General features: G+C 39.3%; 1 protein-coding gene across 2 annotated transcripts in view; it reads right to left on the reverse strand.

The window, feature by feature from the left end:
* Positions 1 to 20,907, reverse strand: part of LOC111149220 (SLAIN motif family member 2) — a 94,086-nt gene extending 73,179 nt beyond the window's left edge. For both annotated transcript variants that reach the window (XM_022506168.1, XM_022506167.1), the window contains exon 1: positions 20,350 to 20,907. In XM_022506168.1, the coding sequence (XP_022361876.1) occupies positions 20,350 to 20,738 (389 nt within the window). In that variant the 5' untranslated portion in view covers positions 20,739 to 20,907. The remainder of the gene's footprint in view (positions 1 to 20,349) is intronic.
* Between the last annotated feature and the right edge of the window lie 682 nt (positions 20,908 to 21,589).

The raw sequence follows: 21,589 nt of genomic DNA on the forward strand, positions 1-21,589 counted from the left end.
GCAGATTTGGAGGGGAGTCTTTTGGGTTTTCTAGGTTAAATATCCTATCATCTGCAAAGAGTGAGAGTTTGACCTCTTCTTTGCTGATCTGGATGCCTTTAATCTCTTTTTGTTGTCTGATTGCTGAGGCTAGGACTTCTAGTACTATGTTGAATAGCAGTGGTGATAATGGACATCCCTGCCGTGTTCCTGACCTTATCATGCCTACTTCTTATCACCTTAACATACTACTCTACTCATAGTTAAGTACCAAATGCATTTGAGGTGATTAACTCCGAGGATGACGGTTATCCCGTTTGTCAGGGAAGACCTAATTTAAGCCTGTTGTTTTTGCACCCCAGCACTCCCTTGACTCTCAAATAGTGCCCACATTTGTACAATAAATTAGTTTTTCTTAATTTTCAGAACATTACTATTTTATGACTTAGAAATGTAAAGGGAACAAGTACTAGAATGCAATCCTTATTCCTGCAATTCAGCACTAAATATTTCTGGTTGAGGCTGTGTCGTAAGTATGCTGTAAGACAATACTAAGGTGATTTTGCCCCCAGGGGACATCTGACAATGTCTAGAGGCATTTTTGTCTGCTAAACATCCTACAATACACAGGACAGCCTCCACAACAAAGAATTATCTGGCCCAAAATGTCAATATCCTCATATAAGAAAGCTATTAAGATCAAACTGCTATTTTTGAAAAATGTAAATATCTTGTAAGAGGAACTATTCTGATCTTTAATCACTTACTTTGGTATGATCTTTATGTAAACAATTATGAATAGTTGGGATGAAATGGAAAGAACATCACTCAATATTTTGGCTTCAATTCCAGTTCTGCCGTGTGCTTCTGGGCACAAGAGGTAGATAAAACTTAGAGGCTCAGTTTTCTAGCTCTTTAAGCATAGCTGTGCCTTCTGTTCCCACCTACATACAAATGCCGTACTTATCTTTCCAAAACACCATTTTGCTAAGAATATCCCAACACTCAAAAATCTCTTTCTAGATTTCAGAGGCCATCCATAATATGGTCCCCAACCCAATGATTCAACTTTCTCACTGTTCCCCAACCTACTTCACTGAAGTATCTTCACAGGCTTTTTCTTTACCCTGCTAATACAGTACTCACCCTTTTTGATTCTGACAGAACAACAAGAAATACCCTTCCACCTGTACCTAAATCCTTTGTCACATTCAAGTCCGTATAAGCCTTTCTTCTACGAACTCTCATTGTTGGTTTCAGAGAGAACCAAATTCCGAGTTCATTCTGTCTCCAAATTAAACTTTAAGTACCTTGAGACCTTAGTATCAAGTTCTACTTAGTCATTTAAAGAAATATTAATGTAGCAAGTACCATTAGCCAGGCATGGTGCTAAACAGGAATTTAAAGATGAATTAGGACAAAACTAGATTATATATAATGTTATTTGTTAGCCTCTCCTATTCACTTGCTGTACTATCATCGTGACCCTTCTTGTCAAGTTCCAAGCCTCCAGACGCAGGTTTCTAGGATTGATCAGTTTTTTAAATTTCATTTTTTAATCCTCTCCAGAACAGCCTTAGCTAAGAATAACCAATGGCAAACAAAAATTTTACTATGACAAGTGGACACAAGTCAATTATCCCCCTTCTGGAAAGGAAATTAGTAAGCCCACTCAAAAAATATTCTAAGATTACTAAATTATCCCTTCTGAATCTAATATTAATAAAGATATACATCTAATCACATTATACCTATAAAATACAATACCAATCAGGCACTAAATACGTACTTCTAAAACCTCCTAACTCAATAGCATCTGTTAAATTCCACTCCTCAACATTATCAGCTTACAGGCTGCTTACAAACATAGCCTTGCTCCCCTTATCATTCCTTTCAAACAAAACCCTTTAACAGCCACACGCAGTTGGTAGTTTTTTACTCTCTCACAGAGAAATGAGCAAAAGCTCCTGAATGGAGGGCTGTATGTGGGACGAGTTTCCTTCTAGTAAACTGGAGAAGTGGGAGATGGTTTGATTCATCCTCATGGATTCTAAATCTCTAATTTTCAAACACTATCTCCCTCTTCTTATCATTCCAAATACCTTCGCAAATTTCGTATCAGATATTATAGTACTGCGTTATTTTGTTTTCATTTCTCACATTTAAAGGAGATACCATCATTTTTTCTTTTTCTCCCTATAGACCTTTAACACCTTTAAGAAATTTCACTTTTATTCCAGCATTTGAGCCTTTTCAAAGTCAAAGCAAACTGTAGGTTTTTCATTTTTTGGAGCCACATCTAGTTTAAAGACCTAATTTTTAAAAAGCCTTCCTCTTAAATAAGCTAGTTTGTTCCTAAAGGTGCCTATTTCCTCCATAATTTGGATTCCCAAGTGAAAGACACCAGAGAAGGTGATTTTGAGTAAATGGAACAGGGAAAATAAGAACTTATATTACCTAAAGTCTTAAAACTTACATACTTTTACATGTTCATTTTTGCTACTAAACTAGCACAAGAGACAACATACAGTGTGCTTGGCTAGTATCAATCCTTACTATAATGAACAGTACATTACTGTAACTCAAACCATTTACACTAAGACACTTAATTCTGCTACTTGCCCCTCAAGTTGTTTCCTATTTAAAAAATGTCATGGGGTGCCTGGGTGGCTCAGTTGGTTAAGCATCTGCCTTCAGCTCAGGTCATGATCTCAGGGTCCTGGGATTGAGCCTGGTGACCAACAGGCTCCCTGCTCATCAGGGAGTCTGCTTCTCCCTCTCCCTCTGACCATCCTCCCTGCTTGTGCTCTCTGTCTCAAATAAGTAAATGAAATCTTTAAAAAGTAAGTAAATAAAAAATTAAAAACGTGGGCACCTGGGTGGCTCAGTCAGTTAAGCGGCTGCCTTTAGCTGAGGTCATGATCCCACGGTTGTGGGATCAAGCCCCGTATTCATCTCCTTGCTCAGGAGGGTGTTTGCTTCTCCCTCTCTCTCTGCCTGCTGCTCCCACACTTGTGCTGTCAAACAAACAAACAAAAACTTACCTTAAAAAAAAAAAAGTCAGAATTAAACTAATTTACAAACACAGTTTTAGGTATGTTCCTAGCAGACAAGCAAGGAGGCAGGCGGCTTGGTAAGTGGGGGAAGAAGGGAAAAAGCCTTTCTGGTTTACAAGGGCATCAGCACCAGGTTCCCCTTCTTTGCCCAGAAGGCTCACGAGATGTGAGCTACACACAGCTTTGGGATTCCTTATATGATATCTCCGGAAAATAAACAAGTTTCAGGATTTTCCACACCCACAAAAACATACTACATACTTTAGGCAAATCTGATATTAATATTTATACTTGAGGGGGTCCCTGGGTGGCTCAGTTGGTTAAGCGTCTGCCTTTAGCTCAGGTCATGATCCCACGGACCTGGGATGAAGCCCTGTGTCAGGCTCCCTGCTCAATGGAAAGCCTGCTTCTTCCTCTCCCTCTGCCCCTCCACCCACCCCTTCCCACTTGTGTTCTCTTGTTCTGCTCGCTCTCAAATAAATAATATCTTAAAAAATTAAAAAGAAAATTTACACCTGGGTATTTCATTTTTAAATTTTTTTTCAAAATTTTTTTTATATTTTTAAGATTTTAAGATTTATTTATTTGTCAGAGAGGAGAGCACGTGCATGCACACACACAAACAGAGGCAGTGGCAGGCAGAGGGAGAAGCAGGCTCCTTGCCAAGCAAGGAGTCCCATGCAGGACTAAATCCCAGACCCTGGAATCATGCCCTGAGCCGAAGACAGATGCTTACCCTACTGAGCCATCCAGGTGTCCCTGGGTAAGTTCATTTATAAAATGCGAAGTTAAAAACAAGAATAATAGATAAAATCATACATATATCAGCTAACTTGGGCTCCAGTTCTATTAAAAACGCATGTCTAAACTTATTGGAACCCAATTTTTTTCAACTGTGATATATAATCTCACTACCACTAAGTAATAAGGAAAACATCAACTGTTTCTTAATGTATCATATTATGATCATATTATGATTCCTACCTATGTGACCACAAAGTAATGAAATTACTTAAATCTTATAAATAGGATTAAAAAAGACTTATTTATTTACTTATTGGGGTGGGGGGGAGCATGCGCACATGAGTGGCAGGGGCAGAGGGAGAGAGAATCTCAAGCCAACTCCTCACGGAGTGCAGAGCCCAATTCAGGAGTCAAACTTACAACCAAAGGTGAAACCAAGAGTAGGATGCTTAACTAACTGTGCCACCCAGGCATCCTATAAATAGGATTTTTTAAGTTATAAAAGCAATTTGTGTTCATAACAAGAAATCTAGAAATCACAAGAAGTACAAACAAGCTTAAAACAGGGTACATCTGCTACCTTACCAAAGATATATCAGTGTTTCAATTAACTTTAAAATTAATTTTTTTAACATCAGACACTATCTAGACAGTATTTTCTTTAATTCATCACGGGAGAGTATAGATTCAATACCGCTAGTATTCAGAATGTGTGAGAAACTCATCTCAACTAGCTAAGGGTCATCAAGTCAGGCCAGAATCTGATCTCACTATTTTCCAGCTTCACCTCATTTCAACCTAACATCACTGACAATCAGATTGAGTCAATGTAATTTAATGTAACTGAACTCTTACTAAACACAAGATACTGAGAGCCTGTTCAGACACATGAAGATGAATATGATACTCTCCCTCTGCTTAAACTGCTCACAATCTAGACTCCAGAGATCAAAGTACAAGGTTGTCTTGTTACATATACTCTAAAAATGGTGTGTAAAAGTGATAGGTAACACTGAAAAGGAAGTAAACCAAACAGGATATTTAGAATTTCACAAAGAAAAAAGGTGCTCTGGGGCGCCTGGGTGGCTCAGTGGGTTAAGCCGCTGCCTTCGGCTCGGGTCATGATCCCAGGTCCTGGGTTCGGGCCCCGCATCGGGCTTTCTGCTCGGCGGGGAGCCTGCTTCCTCCTCTCTCTCTCTGCCTGCCTCTCTGCCTGCTTGTGATTTCTCTCTGTCAAATAAATAAATAAAATCTTTAAAAAAAAAAAAAAAAAGAAAAAGAAAAAAAGAAAAAAGGTGCTCTGTTGCAGAGTGAACATCAAAACATGCCACCAGGCAGGAATGTCCCTGAAGTTTGCTGGCAACAGGAAGTAAATGCAGGAAAAAGGAGAACTGGAATTGGACTGCTCAGGACTTTAAATACCTTGCTAACCCATTTTTATTAATTAGCATAATAATGATTTTTAATAGTTTTCAAAACTCATACCTACTCTCATGAGGTAAGGACTCTTCCATTACTGAGGATATTCAGAAAAATGTGCTATAGATTTAGGGGAAAAAAAAAATCTAGGAACCCCTAGGTAGCACAGTTGGTTGGTTATCTAACTAACAACTGTTTTCAGCTCATAGTGATCTCAGGATGGTGAGGTAGAGCCCAGCATTGGGCTCTGAGTTTAGCAAGGAGTCGGCTCTCCCTCTGCCTTTCCCTCGCTTGTTTGCTCTCGTTAAATGAATAAATCTTTAAAAAGAAAAAAACAATCTATGTACCTATTGCTAAAGATCTCTCCCACGTTTAACCTTAGCACTTTGTCTTGAAAGTATCTTTTGCTCTCAAATAGATCGCAGTATTTTAATCACAGAAACAGAGTTAAAAGGACACTGAGAAGTAACCTAATTCAACTAATTTTTACCTCTTTGTAACATCCTTTGTTACAGGACTATTCAACAGTCCTCACTGCTGAGTATCACTTACTTTTTTTTTTTTTTTTAAGATTTTATTTTTTTAATGTAATCTACTCCAATGTGGGGCTTAAAATCACAACCCCAAAGTCAAGAGTTGTATGCTCTACTAACTGAACCTACCAAGTGCCCTGAAAGTTACTTACACTTTTTAAAGACCGTATATACCAGGAGCACCTGGCTGGCTCAGTGGATTAAGTGTCTGCCTTCTGCTCAGGTCATGATCCCAGGCTTCTGGGATCAGGCCCCACATCAGGCTCTCCACTCAGTGGGTAGCCTGTTTCTCCTCCCTCAGTCCCTTCTCCCCATTGTGCTCACGCTCTCTCTCAAATAAATGAAATCCTTCTAAAAAAAAGTTTAAAAAAATAGTCCATACCATCTAGAAACAGCTGTACTAGAAAATTCTATCTTATATTAAATTAAAAATTGCCTGCCTCTAATTTATACCTATTGTTCTAGTAATGATCTTCAGAGTTATACAGAGTAAGTCGAATAATCCTTATTATACTCCTTCAAATATTTAAAAAATATTCTCTTCTGAAAGCTAAATATCCATAGATTAAATAAACCAAGACCAAATGTTTTTCATTAGACAGGATTTTCACGCTTAGCATGAATCTCAATCCACTATATTAGCTATGTGACTTTGAGATTAATTTCATTACCTGAAAAAAGGGGATAACTGACACGTTACAATACAGATGAACTCTGAAGACACAATACTTAATGAAATAAGCCAGAGAGAAAAGGTCAACTACTTGGTAATTTCACTTACATGAGGTACACAGAGTAGTCAAATTTATTGACACAGAAAGTAGAATGGTAGTTGCCAAGGGCTCGGGGCAAGAGGACAGGGGAATTGGGGAGTTACTGCTGAGTTTCGATGGGGAAGGAGAACAACTTCTAGAGGCAGATGGTGGTGATGCTTGCATAACAATCAGTGTACATGCCACTTAATTATACACTTAAAACGGTTAAAATGGTAATTTTTTGTTTTGTATATGTTACTACGATAATAATGGAGATAATAATAACTTAAAATTGTGCAGATTAAATGGTCTGCCATGCATAAAATGCCTTACACAGTACTTTGTATATGGAACATAATTAAACAATAGGGATTGTAATATATTTTACCAATCATGTGGCCATTCTTGGCCAAATTCTATTTTTTAAGAAAGCAAAAACCTGCACTATCACGTCTCTCAGCATCCCCAACATTGTGCTGTTCACACATAGGAGTTCTAAGTATTCTATTAATAAAAAAAAATTTAAGTCATATTAGAATCACTGGAAAACTACTAAGGAAATAAAATGCTCATCTAGATGTGTAACTTCTTAATTCATTTAAAACACAACACACACATGAACCATGTTACTTTAAAGTAACATCTCCTTGGTAGAGAAGAGTCTAGAAAACAAACGTCAAGAAGTTAATCAGTAAATAACTGCCAAACTATTCAGATAAGTAGTGATAAGTATACAAGTCAATCTAGACTTAGCAAATAAAATTACAGGTGAATTCTAGCAATGGTCTCCCATGAGAAGCATACATAAAGCAAAGAGGCCATGTAATATAGATCATTCTTAGATATGAAGGACCATGAGTGAAAAACACAGCAAGTAAAAACCACGTACTATCTATCTCTAAGTTAGGGAAGTTTATCAATAAAATTTATTGTTAAGAAGTCAGTCTGAGTTTAATATGGCTTCATAAACTTAAGGGAAAATTGATTTAAAGTAAAATGGATTTAACAGGATATGAAGGACTTACTTGATTTCTAATATCAAATTTTTGAGGGAGGGGAGTGGAGGGGCAGAGGGAGAGAAAGAATTTTAAGCAGGCTCCCCAGTCAGTGTAGAACCCCACACAAGGCTTGATCTCACAATCCTGAGAACATGACCTGAGCCAAAATCAAGAGTCAAACACTTAACTGACTGAGCGACCCATGGGCCCCTCAAACATTTTTAAGAAGATGTAACCATTTTTCCTCACTAGTCTGAATATTAAACAGCTTAAAAACAAGAGGAATGACCACCCGATCTCAAAGTCCATTTCTAATTTCATTTTCTATGATTTTATGTTCTTTCTGCCAAAGTTCCTAGGGGCCCTGCAAAGAGCTTTCCTAACATCTCTATTTTCAATCTGTTGTCTCCCCTACAGACACAGGGGTTTATGCCAACAAGAAAAAGGGGAAAAATGACAAACTTCTAGATACTAACAACTAATGTTAACTAACAAATACTGATTAGGTAATGCAGTCACTATGCAATATTAAACTCTCATCTAAAAAAGTGCAGCACAGTAGATGAATAAACAATCTAAAACTCATTTAGAAAGTATTTCATATACACTCCCCTTTTGCCCACATGTAAATTCCTTTTCAATTAGCCACAATTCACAGTAAGGATGGAGAAAACAATCTTAAGAGACTTGAAGAGATGGACAAGTCAGTTCCTAACTCTCCTCCTCAACGATAAATTTTTTAAATAGCAAAGATTTTTATGTTATATGTACTTGTTCATTCTTTTATATGAAGCCCTTAAAAATTTCAAATAAAAACCATTTATAAAATCTCCTTTCTTTGAAACCCAAGACTGCTTCTTTCCTCAGTAAGGTACAAGGTTCTAGGTAAATTTAATGAAGAAAATGTGGATTTCTGGAAAATTAGACTGAAATTACTGTTTTACAAAATGTGGGAGAGTACAAGGACATGGAATCAAAGCACAAAAACTCTAAAACCAAAATTGACTAAAAATGTGAAGTAACTGTACATGTAAAAATAGGGATGATATTATGGGAATTGATGACAGGTCAACAAGCCAAGGGATATCAATACTACTACTTAACACAAATTTCAATTCTAGTACAAAGAAAAGATGTAACAGTGATATGGAACCACTTCAGGTATTTACATAACTGCTGAAAATTTGACCCTGCACAAAGCAGAAAACCTAAGAAATTTGTGATTTGTCTCAACAATTTAATTTCTCAAAAGGCTGGAAAAGAAATGAGAACTGGATCTATTCTGACCATCACCAATAAATTAACTGGGGATATAAAGATGATGAAAATGCTTGAAGAAAGAACATTTCATTTTAGAGTTTATCACAGAATAAAAAAAAATTCTAAACATAGATAAGCAAACCAATTTTTAGAAAATTTGATCTAAAAACATTCACAGCACATTTGATGATGCTAAGGAATTATTTTTAATGGGAGGGAGTGAAAGTGGTATTGTACTTATGTTTTAAAAAAGTCCTTATCTTCTATTGTAATATTTAGTAAGTAAATGATATCCAGTTGGACTTTGCTTCAATATAATCCAGGAAGTTGAGGTTTTGAATGGGATAGATAAAACAAGAATGGCATGAGTTGGTAAGTGTTAAAGACGGGCAATAAGTTGAGGTTCATTCTACTTTTCTATATGTTTGAAATTTTCCAAAATAAAAAGTTTTTTTTTTTTTAAAGTTCAATGCAAAGATAAGCAAATCTGAAATTAATGTAACAGTGATGATGATGGCAATGATGAAAGCTAACACATCTTTAACTTGTGCCAAGAACTGTTAACATTTTACATATATTACACTAAATTCTGTATTACAATAATTATCTCTGTTTTGGAGATAATGAAGATATCAAGCATTGAGAAAGTGGTTTGTCAGGGTCCCACATGTAAGAAGGCTGGGAGCAGCAACTTCAACTCAGGCTACCTAGCTGAGTCAGAGCTCTCAGCTACTCCGTTATCAGACTCCCAAGAGCTTCAAAGGCCAATTTAGCGCAAGAATAAGGAGTACAAAAAGAGGTCCTCATATAAAGAAATAAATATGTACACGGAGGTCAAGCTGTTAAAGACAAATGATCAAAGGACAAAACTGTGGGGACGCCTGGGTGGCTCAGTTGGTTAAAGCGGCTGCCTTCGGCTCAGGTCATGATCCCAGCGTCCTGGGATCGAGTCCCACATCGGGCTCCTTGCTTGGCAGGGAGCCTGCTTCTCCCTCTGCCTCTGCCTGCCACTCTGTCTGCCTGTGCTCGCTCTTGCTTCTCTCTCTATGTCAAATAAATATTAAAAAAAAAAAAAAAAAGACAAAACTATGGGGACACATAATACCTGAAAGTAAATAATAGTATAAATCTTAAAAATAACATAAAAAATATAGATAATTAGAATTAGGTAAAGACTGAAATTTTTTAAAATATAGAGTAAGACTAACTGGGTTCCAATTCAATCTCAACCATATACTTGAATGACTATACGTAAATTACTTAATCTAAGCTTTAATTTCCCCATCTTCAAAATGGAGGTTAATAATAACAGTCTGATCATATTTGATTATTTGGAAGACAAAATATGAAGTGGTTAGCATATTATCTGTCATATGTTAATGCTACAAATAATTGTTAGCTATAATTAAAAATAAAAGAGCAATTAAAATCACATTGAAGGATGTCCACTTTCACCACTTATACCCAACATTATACTGGATGTTCTAGCCAGGGCAATTAAGCAAGAAGATAATAAAAGAAGCACCCAGACTGGAAAAGAGGTAGTAAAATTACCTTTATTAGCAGATGACATGATCTTATATATTTAAAAATCTGAAGAAGCACACACACAGAAACAACTAAAACAGCTAATAAGTGACTTCAGCAAGGCTGCAGAATATAATGACATCAATAAACAAAAATCAACTATATTTCTACATGGTAGCAATGAACAACCAAAAAATGAAATTAAGAAAAAATAATTCCGGGCACCTGGGTGGCTCCATTGGTTAAGCGACTGACTTCAGCTCAGGTTATGATCCTGGAGTCCGGGGATCGAGTCCCACATTGGGCTCCCTGCTTGGCAGGGAATCTGGGTCTTCCTCTGACCTGTCTCCTCTCTTGCTCTCTTTCTCTCTCTCTCATTCTCTCTCTCTTTCTCAAGTAAATAAATAATCTTTAAAAAAAAAAAAGGGGGGGGGGGGCGCCTGGGTGGCTCAGAGGGTTAAAGCCTCTGCCTTCGGCTCAGGTCATGATCCCAGGGTCCTGGGATCGAGCCCCGCATTGGGCTCTCTCCTTGGTGGGGAGCCTGCTTCCTCCTCTCTCTCTCTCTGTCTGCCTCTCTGCCTACTTGTGATCTCTCTCTGTCGAATAAATAAATAAAATCTTTAAAAAAATAAAAATTAAAAAAAAAAAGGTTAAAAAAAAAGAAAAAATTTCATTTACAACGACTTCAAGAAAAATAATTAGGAATAAAATTAACAAGATAAATGCAAAACTTATAACCTAAAAATTAAAAAACACAGTTGAAAGAAATTAAAGCCTTAAGTGAATGGAAAGATACCCAATGTCCACAGATTCAAAGAATCCTTACTGTTAAGCTCTCTATATAGCCTGATCTAAAATTTTCCTAAGACTCAATACAATCCGTCAAAATTCCAGCTGCTTTTGCTACAATTTACCAGTTGATCCTAAAGTTCATACAGAAATACAAGAGACCCTGAATACCCAAAACAATCTCAAGAAAGAAAAAAAATGGAAGATTCACACTTTCCAACTTCAAAACTGACTAAAAACTTATAGCTATGACTGTTTACTACTAGCATCAGGGTAGTCAAAGATCAGTAAAATAGAACTGAAAGTTCAGGAATAAATCCATACATTTATGGACAACTGGTTTCCACAAGAGTACCAAGACAATTTAACGGGGAAAGTCTTCAAAAGGTACAGTTACAAGATATATACATGCAGAAAGAATGAAGTTGGACCCCTAACTCACACTATACAAAAACTCAAAATGGATCAAAGCAAATGTTGGCAAGGACATGGAAAAACTAGAATCCTTTTCTAATGCTTGTTGGAATGTAAAATGGTGCAACTGCTAAGGAAAACAGTATGGTGGCTCCTCAAAAAGTTAAACACAGAATTACCATTTGACCCAGCAATTCCACTTCTGGGTATACACCCAAAAGAAGAGAAAGCAAGGGCTTGAGGAAATATTTGTACACTCATGTTCACAGCAGCATTATTCACAACAGCCAAGAGGTAGAGATAATCCAAATGTCCACTGACAGGTGAATGGATAAAGAAAATGTGAGATATATATTTAATATATATATACGTATATATACATATATATATGAAATTCAGTCCTAAAAAAGGAAACCACATCATACGCTACAATATGAATGAAACTTGAGGACATTATGTTAAGTGAAATAAACTAGTAATAGAAAGACAAATACTACATGATTCCACTTATGAAGCACCTAATCTCATAGAAACAAAGTAAAATGGTGGTTGCCAAGAGCTGGGAGAAAGGGAGGCCAAGAGTTGCCGTTCTGTGGGTATAGAGTTTCAGTCATGCAGGATGGAAGGATTCTGGGATTTTGGGGATCTGTTGCACAACAATGTAAATGTGATTGACAGTAATGAACTAGATGCTTGGAAATTATTTGAAGGCTGACTTTTGTGGGTTTTGTTTTTTTTTTTTACCATAAAATATAGCAAATACATGTAAATTCCCTATTTAAATGTGAAAATCATATGTACCACACAGCTCAGGTTTGGGATAGAAAGATTTAAGTGTTGCTTTCTTCTGCCTATTGAGGATTATAAGATTTAATAAAGCTTTAGAGAGGTATCTGGGTGGTTCAGTCGTTAAGCATCTCCCTTCAGCTCAGGTCATAATCCCAGGGTCATGGGATCAAGCCACACATAGAGCTCCCTGCTCATCAGCAGGAGCCTGCTTCTCCCTCTCCCACTCCTCCTGCTTGTGTTCCCTCTCTTGCTGTCTGTCAAATAAATAAACAAAATCTTTAATAAATAAATAATAAATAAATAAATAAAGCTTTAGAGACAACCCCCCAACCCAAAGGAAGGAAATTCTGAGACATTCTACAACATGAATGAATCTCGAAGACATTGTGCTAAGTAAAATAAAACAGTTACAAAACCACAAATATTGAATGATTCCACATATATGAGTTACTTAGAGTAGTCACATTCACTGAGACAGAAAGAATGGCCGTCAGGGGCTAGGGAGGGAAGGAGAGTTATTGTTTAATCAGTATGGAATTCCAGTTTGGGAAAATGAAAAAGTTCTGAAGCTGGATGGTGGTGATGGCTGCACAATAATATAAAATGTACTTTAATGCCATTGAACTATACATTTAAAAATGGTTTAATGTGGCAAATTTGATATTATGTATATTTTACCACAATTTAAAAAATGGATCAAAGGGGTGCCTGGGTGGCTCAGTTGGTTAAGCATCTGCCTTTGGCTTGAGTTATGATCCCAAGGTCCTGGGACTGAGCCCGGCAACAGGCTCCCCAGTGGACAGAAAGCCTGCTTCTCCCTCTCCCTCTGCCTCTACCTGCCATTCCCTCTGTTTGTGCACACTCGCTCTCTGTCAAATAAATAATAAAGAAATAAATATATAAATAAAATAAAATAAAAAATTAAAAAATTAAATGAAATAAAAATGGCTCAAAGACCTAAATATAAGAGCTAAAATTATAAACCTCTTAGAAGATAGGAATAAATTTTGTGATCTTGGATCAGGCACAGGTTCCTTAGACATGACATCAAAAGTACAAGCAACAAAAGAATAAATATGACTTCATAATATTAAAAACTCTGTGCTTCAAAGGACTCCAGCAATAAAGTGAAAAAACAGGGACACCTGGGAAGCTCAGTCGGTTAAGTGTCTGCCTTCGGCTCAGGTCATGATCCCAGGGGACTGGGATCTACTTTTGGGTCAGGCTCCTTCCTCAGCAGGGAGCTGAGCTCTGCCTACCACTTCCCCTGCTGTGCACGCACTCACTCGTGCGCTCTCTCTCTGACAAATAAAATCTTTTTTAAAAAGGGGTAAAAGTGAAAAAAAAAAAAACTGAATGAAAGAAAATATTCACAAATCATGCATTTCATAAGGGATTTGTAACCAGCATATATAAAGAACTCTTACAACTTATTATAAAGACAAGTAACACAATCGGAAAATTGGTAAAATTGTTTGAATAGATATTTCTACAATAGACAAATGGCCAATAAAATAGCTGAAAAGATGCTCAACACCATTAGTCATCAGGGAAATGCAAATCAGAACCACAATGAGATACAAATAGAATGGCTATATAACAAAAAAGAAGACAATAAGAAATGCTGGAGAGAATGTGGCAAAACTGGAACCCCTGTGTAATGCTGATGGGAAATGGAAAACAGTCTGGCAGTTTCTCAAAAAGTTAAACATGGAGTTAACATTTGACCTAGGAATTCCACTCCAAGGTACTCAAAAGATGAAAACATGTCCATATAAAAACTTGTAAATAAATGGTCACAGCAGCATTTTCCATAAAAACCAAAAGGTGGAAAGAACCCAAATTTTCATCAACCAATGAATGGATAAACAAAATATGATAATATTATTTAGACATAAAAAGGAATGAAAAGGGGCGCCTAGGAGGCTCAGTTAGTTAAGTGTCTGCCTTTGGCTCAGGTCATGATCTTTGGGTCCTGGGACTGAGTCCTGGTCATCAAAAGTCTGCTTCTCCCTCTCCCTCTGTCCCTCCCCCACACTGTGTGCTCTCTATCTCAAATAAATAATCTTTAAAAACCAAAAAACAAATGAAAAAAGGAAATCTTCTGATACATGCTACAACATGAACCTTGAAAACATGCTAAATGAAAGAACCCAGACACAAAATGCCACATATTACATAATTTCATTTATATAAAGTGACCAGAATGGGCAGTTCCATACACACAGAAAGTATGTAAGTGGAGCTGGGGTGAGGGGGAAATAGGAAGTGACTGATAATGGGTTTGGTGTTTTTGTTTTGTTTTTTTTTTTAGCAGGGGGGGCAGGGAGGCTACTAATGAAAATGTTCTGGAATCAGTGGTGACAGCTGCACCAGTTTGTAAATATACTAAAAAAAAGCCACTAAATTACACACTCAGAAGGGCAAGTTTTATGGCATGTCAATTACAATTAACAAATATTTATGGATTAAAAAAGTATACTGAGGACATTAGTATCAAAGAGGGACAGGCCATAATATGGGAGCAAAATATGCAATAAGACTAAATGACAAAGAGTGGGCAGAAATATTCTTTAGCTTCTGTATTTCTGTCAATACTTTGTTCAAATGGACAGCCCACATAAACATTCTTCAAAGGAAACTGAATTTCAAGTAGGGCAAGATGATAGACAGTAGGTCAGAACGTAAGCCAGAATATGGCTTGAAATATGTTTAGGCCTACTCCTCCAAATAAGTAAAAGATTCAAAATTTTGTCACTGAATTGACTCAAAATACATCAACCTATAATACCATGTCAGGTTGAAGACACACTTTTCCAAAGAAGACATCCAGAAGGCTAACAGGTAGGTGAAAAGAAGCTCAACATCACTCATCATCAGGAAAATCCAAATCAAAACCACAAGCAGATACCACCTCATACCTGTCAGAATGGCTAGAATTAACAACACAGGAAACAACAGATGTTGCTGAGTATGTGGAGAAAGGAGAACCCTCTTACACTGTTGGTGGGGATGCAAACTGGTGCTGCCACTCTGGCAAACAGTATGGAGGTTCCTCAAAAAGTTAAAAATAGAACTACTGTACCACCAGCAACTGCATTACCAGGTATTTTCCCAAAGGATACAAAAATACAGATTTGGGGTAAATGCACCTTGATGTTTATATAGCAGCAATGTCCACAATAGCTAATTTTGCATGTGTATATATACAATAGCTTATATTGCACATGTGTGTATACACACACACACACACACACACACACACACACTGGAATATTACTCAGCCATCAAAAAAATGAAATCTTGCCATTTGCAATGATGTGGATGGAGCTAGAGTGTATTATGCTAAGTGAAATAAGTCAGAGAAAGACAAATACCATATAATTTCACTCATGGAATTTAAGAAACAAGACAGATGGATATATTGGGGAGAGGAAAACAAACCACGTAAGTCTCTTAACAACAGAAAACAAACTGAGAGTTGGGGGAGGAAGGAAGGTGAGGGATAGACTAGATGGGTGATGGGTATTAAGGAGGCCACTTGTTATGATAAGCAGTGGGTATTTTATGTAAGTGATGCATCACTGAATTCTACTACTGAAACCAATATTGCACTGAATATTAACTAAAATTTAAATAAAAATTAAAAATATTAATAAGATAAAATAATACATCAGGGTCAAAAGTGTAGGTAAGAGGAAATACGATAATTTCTAAAGAGAAAAATAAGTAGGTCTAGAATTTCCAGACCAAACTTATTCCTTGCAAAATTCAAAACTGAATTAAACAAAATGTCTGTGAAGTTAAAAAAGGAAAAAGACAGGATTCACCATGAGAAAGTCAAACCAAATAAAATGCAGTTTCTATTTTGACAGAATTACTTCATCGCAGGTAAGACCCTGTAAGCAGAGTGTTAACTTAATTATAGCAAGCAATTTGGCAAAATCTTTCATGCTATCCATGCATAATGGCATATAGGGACGCTTGGGTGGCTCTGCTGTTTAATCGTCTGCTCAGGTCGTGATCCCAGGATTCTGAGATGGAGTCCCACATGGGTTTCTTGCTCAGTGGGGAGCCTGCTTCTCCCTCTGCCTGCTGTTCCTGTTGTTTCTGTGCACGTACATACTCATGCTCTGACAAATAAATCTTTAAAAAAAGTGGCATATGGATTTGATAATAAGTAGAACTAAGTTACCGAACAACCACAACGTGTGTTAATAGATTGATGTTAATCTGGAGGGATTCTAACTGAGCTGCACATTTCAGAGCCCTTTACTCTGTCATTTTAACATTTTTATCAACAACCGGAATGAAGACCCAGCAGGTATGCCTACCAAATATGAAAATGACAAAAATATTAAATGCCTAAATCAAGCCTATGAAATATAAAAACCTAATATAAGCCTATATATAAATATAAATACACACACAAAAGCCTAAAGAATTCATTACACAAAAACAGGGTTAAGGAGACTTAGTTTAACTTATCTATAAAAGATACTGAGTGTAACTGACACTACTGGATCATATTAAACATAAGCAACAAAAACCAAAACTGTTAATGAAATATTTGGTTTCAAAATAACAAGCATTTAGCCCAAGCAAGGTGTATCCACCACACCTGTCTAGTCAAGCCAGCACATGGCTGGCTCAGTCATACCGTCCGTATAGAACTCTTGATCTAGGGGTTCTGAATTCAAGCCCCAGGACAGGTGTAGAGATTAAAATCCTTAAAAAAAAAAAAAATGCTGAGTACAGTTCTGAGTACCATGTTTAATGACAATAAGCAACTAGAATTCACTGCGAAAAGTGATCATGGTTGAAGGATCAGAAATTATATCTAGGAATGACGAAATTAACTGGCACTGTTTTAGTCTGCAGAAGAGAATAGAATGCTGTGTGTGTGTGTGTGTGTGTGTGTGTATGCGCGTGCATGCAGTGGATAGAAGACGTCAACAGGATCACACAGTAGTCTTGAAATATTTTAAGAGGCCATTCATATGGAAAAGGGATTATACCTGGAAAAAGCAAAATACAGGGAGAACAGTATAGGCTTTGATGTTGTAAGTCCTGGATTCAAATCCTAACGCCATCATTTACTGTGTGTTATATGAAGCTTAGAAAGATTATGTTTCCTTACCTAAAAAAGGATACTTAATTCACAAGTAGATGAAAATTAAATGTAAATGTTTATAAGCTACCAGGCACAGCCTAATACACGTGATGTACAATGATGTTAATTGCTTTCTCTGACTCTTCTGAATTGTTCTAGAACAGTGCTTTCCAAACTGATACACAACCCATTAATGGGTCACAAAATCAGCTTAGTGGGTTGTAACCAGCATTTTTTTCCTAAAGAAACAGAACAGAAAATATTAGAGCTTACCACATATACCACAAGCAACTACAGTTTTGTGATACATTTAATTCAATTATTCATATACATGTGTAACAGGCTATGATATAAACTGTATTTGTTTATCATGAAGGTGAGTCCAAAAAAAGCCACAAAAAGGCTGTGAAAGCCACTGCTCTCAAGCACTGTTAGTTCTAAGTGTGTTCTATAAGAACTAGTACCTTGGGAGCTCAAAAAGAGTTTACCACTTAGACATTTACTATATTCACTCAGACATTTACAATTAGCATATCAAACAAGTCCAGGATTAAATTAAATTAAATGTTTATTTTTGTTAAACCTTATTTTTCCCCACATACATGTAACCTCAGGCCCACCGTTATTTTTTCACACAGTATCTATTACCATCTTCAGAACTAGCATTTTATACTACACACTTGGGGAAAAACATTACTCTAGATGAAAAAGAAGGTACAACGGGTGTAAATCACAGAAGGTAGATTTTTAGTGCGCCAAGAAAAAAATCTTGATTCTTTGAAATCCCCTCATAACACCCACCCCTTCCCATTTGTACTCCAAAAACATACTCTAAAGCACTTTAAATCATTTATAAAACTTTCAATTCACACAAATCTTTTCAGAAAAAGGATCGGATCAAGATACGTAGCCAGGATCAAAGCAATAAGCAGGAACCACCCAGTGAAAAGAAAACCCAGGCATAGGATTCAAGAGCTGCTTTACCTGAACAAACTCTGCTCAAATGCCAAAGCAGCAAAATAGGTATTCAGCTTTCCTCAAGTGGAGTCAATGTGTTCTAATAATACATAATCTAAAATGGGCTCATGAGTGCAGCTAATCCTCATTATTAAGAGCATCACTATCATCATCACTTGGAAGAGGCATGTGATGATACTGAAATGATTCTGGCTTCTTATAAAGTGTACACACACCCAGGATTCTTTTGGGAGGACGTGATCTCACACTAATATGAAAAACTGTCACTACCACAGACAGTTCTAATAATATTTCGTATTACTTGGAAATAAAATAACAGCTTGATTTCATATATTCGAGTACCTCTGTAATTCAAATCTTCCTAATTGGGAGTTACAAATATCTGACTATGCTCTAGCAGTTGTCAGAGCAAAAGGCCTCCCCACTCTCTCCCCACCTCCAGGCTCCAAAGTCACCTCTCCTAAAAGTTTGCCTCAGCTACTTTGAACCATTTTCTCTCCAAATTCCCAGTGCTCTCAGTACTTTTGTTCCCTCACTTTTCTTTTTTTCTTTTTTTTTTGCAATTCACTGTGTATCTCCTAGCATATTTAATTGCATAAAACTTGGCTCCCAAGACTGTAACTGCCTTAATGAACAGGGATCAACATGTTATGAATCTTTAGACTTTCCCACAAGATCCTGTAAGAGCTTACTGAAAATTTCATGATTTAAGTAACTAGGCTGAAGAGTAACTGCAGTTTGTTTTGGAGAGTTTACTATGTGCCAGACCCAGTGCTAAAAGCATACGTGCATTATCTCACGTAATCTTCATAACTCCACAGAGATAAGAACTATTATTTTCCCCATCAAACAGAGGAAGAAAGTGAAGCTCACAGTAACTTGCCCAAGGTCATACAGCTAGTGTGGCAGAGCCAGGGCCTGAAAGCTCTTAACTATCTCAGTAACTATAAGGTTGCACCTCTGAAATATTAGAGTCCATGAAGAATTTCCACTTCACTGGCTTAAAAGTTTCTATTTCAACGAAGAGTTGACACATGTTTAGCTACCAATCAAAACTTTAAAAAGGATAAATTAAGACAGTTTCTCCTAGACATCTTTATGAGGTTGCAATAAAATGAGGGAGAATGCCTCCCATGACCTTTCTATTTATGTAAGTGGTATTACGGTATAGGTCAAAGCTCTATCAAGAAGTATTGCTTATGACAATACAGCTTTGATATATATATTTTAAATAGGGCTCCTTTTCTCTGCCCCTAGGATGACACGGAAATTAAGGATGGATGGGGTAACTGTCACTTCACAGCTCCATAAAATGACAGACCCAATTCTTGTTTAAAAAATAAGAGCCAGGCTCTCGTTCCACCCTGACTTTTCACACAAAGCAGTACCATCCTCTGTCCTCTTCACACAAAGCAAGCTTTACCCTACTACCCAAAGGGGAGTGCTGATTCACACAGTCTCCCCACCGCGGCCAGAAATGTATCCCTCTGCCACTGGTCCAAACCACTGACCACCGCACTAGACCACTCTGGTCTGCTCCCCGCACCCGGCGATACCTCATCACGCAGACCCCTCCCCAACACCCAAAATGCACAGGCCACCCTCCTCCAGTATTTCACACAAAGCAAGATCCTTCCCTTACAAAGCACTTTCCCATCGCCGACTCCTCCCCCAGCGAGCAGCCCTTCCTTCCCAGGCTGTGCCAAACCACAGACCCCACCGGGGGCTAAAACCCAGAGGGTCCACAACAACCCAGAGGAAGACTAGCGACAAACCCCGTTCGTTCCTCTAGCACGCCTCGAACCCCCAACTCCAGTTGACCTTTCCGCAGCCAAAGCAAAAAAACAAACAAAAAACCCACCAGCGCCCGTAAAGAGAGCGGGTGTTACACAAAGCGAGGTGTCTTCCCAGGGGTACCCTCGGAAGACGCTCTCCACCCCCGGCCCCGTCCCCGCCCAGCCCCGGCCCCGGCCCGGCCGGGCGGCCCGTGCTCACCAGCTCTCCTCCTCCTCCTCCCAGCCTGACAGGCGCTCCAGCTCCTCGGGCCGCAGCGGCTCCACCTCGTCCAGCAAGCCGCCCTCGCCCGCTGCCAGCAAGGAGGTGGCGTCCCGCAGCTCCTCGCTACTCGTCCGCCTCGGGCCCGACCCGACCCCGCTACCGGACTTGGCGTTGAGGCCCAAGGGGAAGCCCCGAGGGGACGCCGCGCCGGACGAGGGAGTGGACGAGCCAGCCCGAACCGGACTGCCGGGCCCGAGGGAGCCGACGCCCTGCACGGCCCCCGAGCGGCTCCTCAGCTGTTCGTTCTGCTTCTCCAGCTTCTTCACCAGCTCCTGCAGCTTCCGCACCTCCTGGTCCGCGTTCACGTTGGAGTTAACGTCCTCCATCCCGGCCCCGCCGCCGGTGCCGCCTGCCACCCGCTCGGACTCACAGCGACAGGGAGAGGGACAGGGGAAAGAGGCGTCTCCGCCGCCGCTCACTCTAGCCGAGGCGCCGGCATACAGCAGGGCCAGTCCCCACCGCCAGGGTCCCCCCAGCTCGGGTTCCGAAGCGCCGCTGGCCCCAGCCGAGCCGCCTCATCTGCGCCGGCTCCAGGATTGGGGGAGGCGGCGCCAATATCCGGCCTCGGCCGCCATCTTCCCTCCGTCCCTCCGCCCCCCGCAGCCCGGCCCCGTCGGTGACCTCAGAGCGTCGTGGGTGGACGCGGCCGGCGGCGGGCGCTGAGAAGACCCAACACTCAGCTCGCGGAGGGGCGGGGCCGCGGGCAAAGGCGGTGGGCGGGTCCTCGGCCGGAAGGGGCGTGTCCGGAGCGCCGCGGAGGTGGGAGGCTACCCCGCCGGCTGGGAAGAGCTATTCCGGCCGCAGGCGGGGCCCCGCGGGATAGATAGGCTCGCTGGGGCGGGAGAGGAGTAAGGACTTGGCTGTGGGTGGGGCTAAGATCGCAAACTATTGGTCTTGGACAGGGGGGCGTGTGATGTGTTCTCCACCTCCAAACACTGGCGTGTCGGACCAGCGCCCTATCCTGTCCTCTATCCCGGCTGGTTCTCTGGTGGGCGTTTAGCCGGACCCCTTGGAGAGAGGGTTTATTTTGTCCGTTTGTTCAGCAAATTTCATTCGACGCCTGCTGGAAATAGGAGATTGTCAGGGCTGGCAGGAGCCTAAGGGACTATCGGTGACCTTTTTCCTCCTCTGAAAATGAGAAAACAGAATCCCAAATGGTTGAGAGGTCTAAGGTCAA

This window comes from Enhydra lutris, unplaced genomic scaffold, assembly GCF_002288905.1.
Source record: "Enhydra lutris kenyoni isolate GAN:26980312 unplaced genomic scaffold, ASM228890v2 scaffoldscaffold21, whole genome shotgun sequence".
Lineage (NCBI taxonomy): Eukaryota > Metazoa > Chordata > Mammalia > Carnivora > Mustelidae > Enhydra > Enhydra lutris.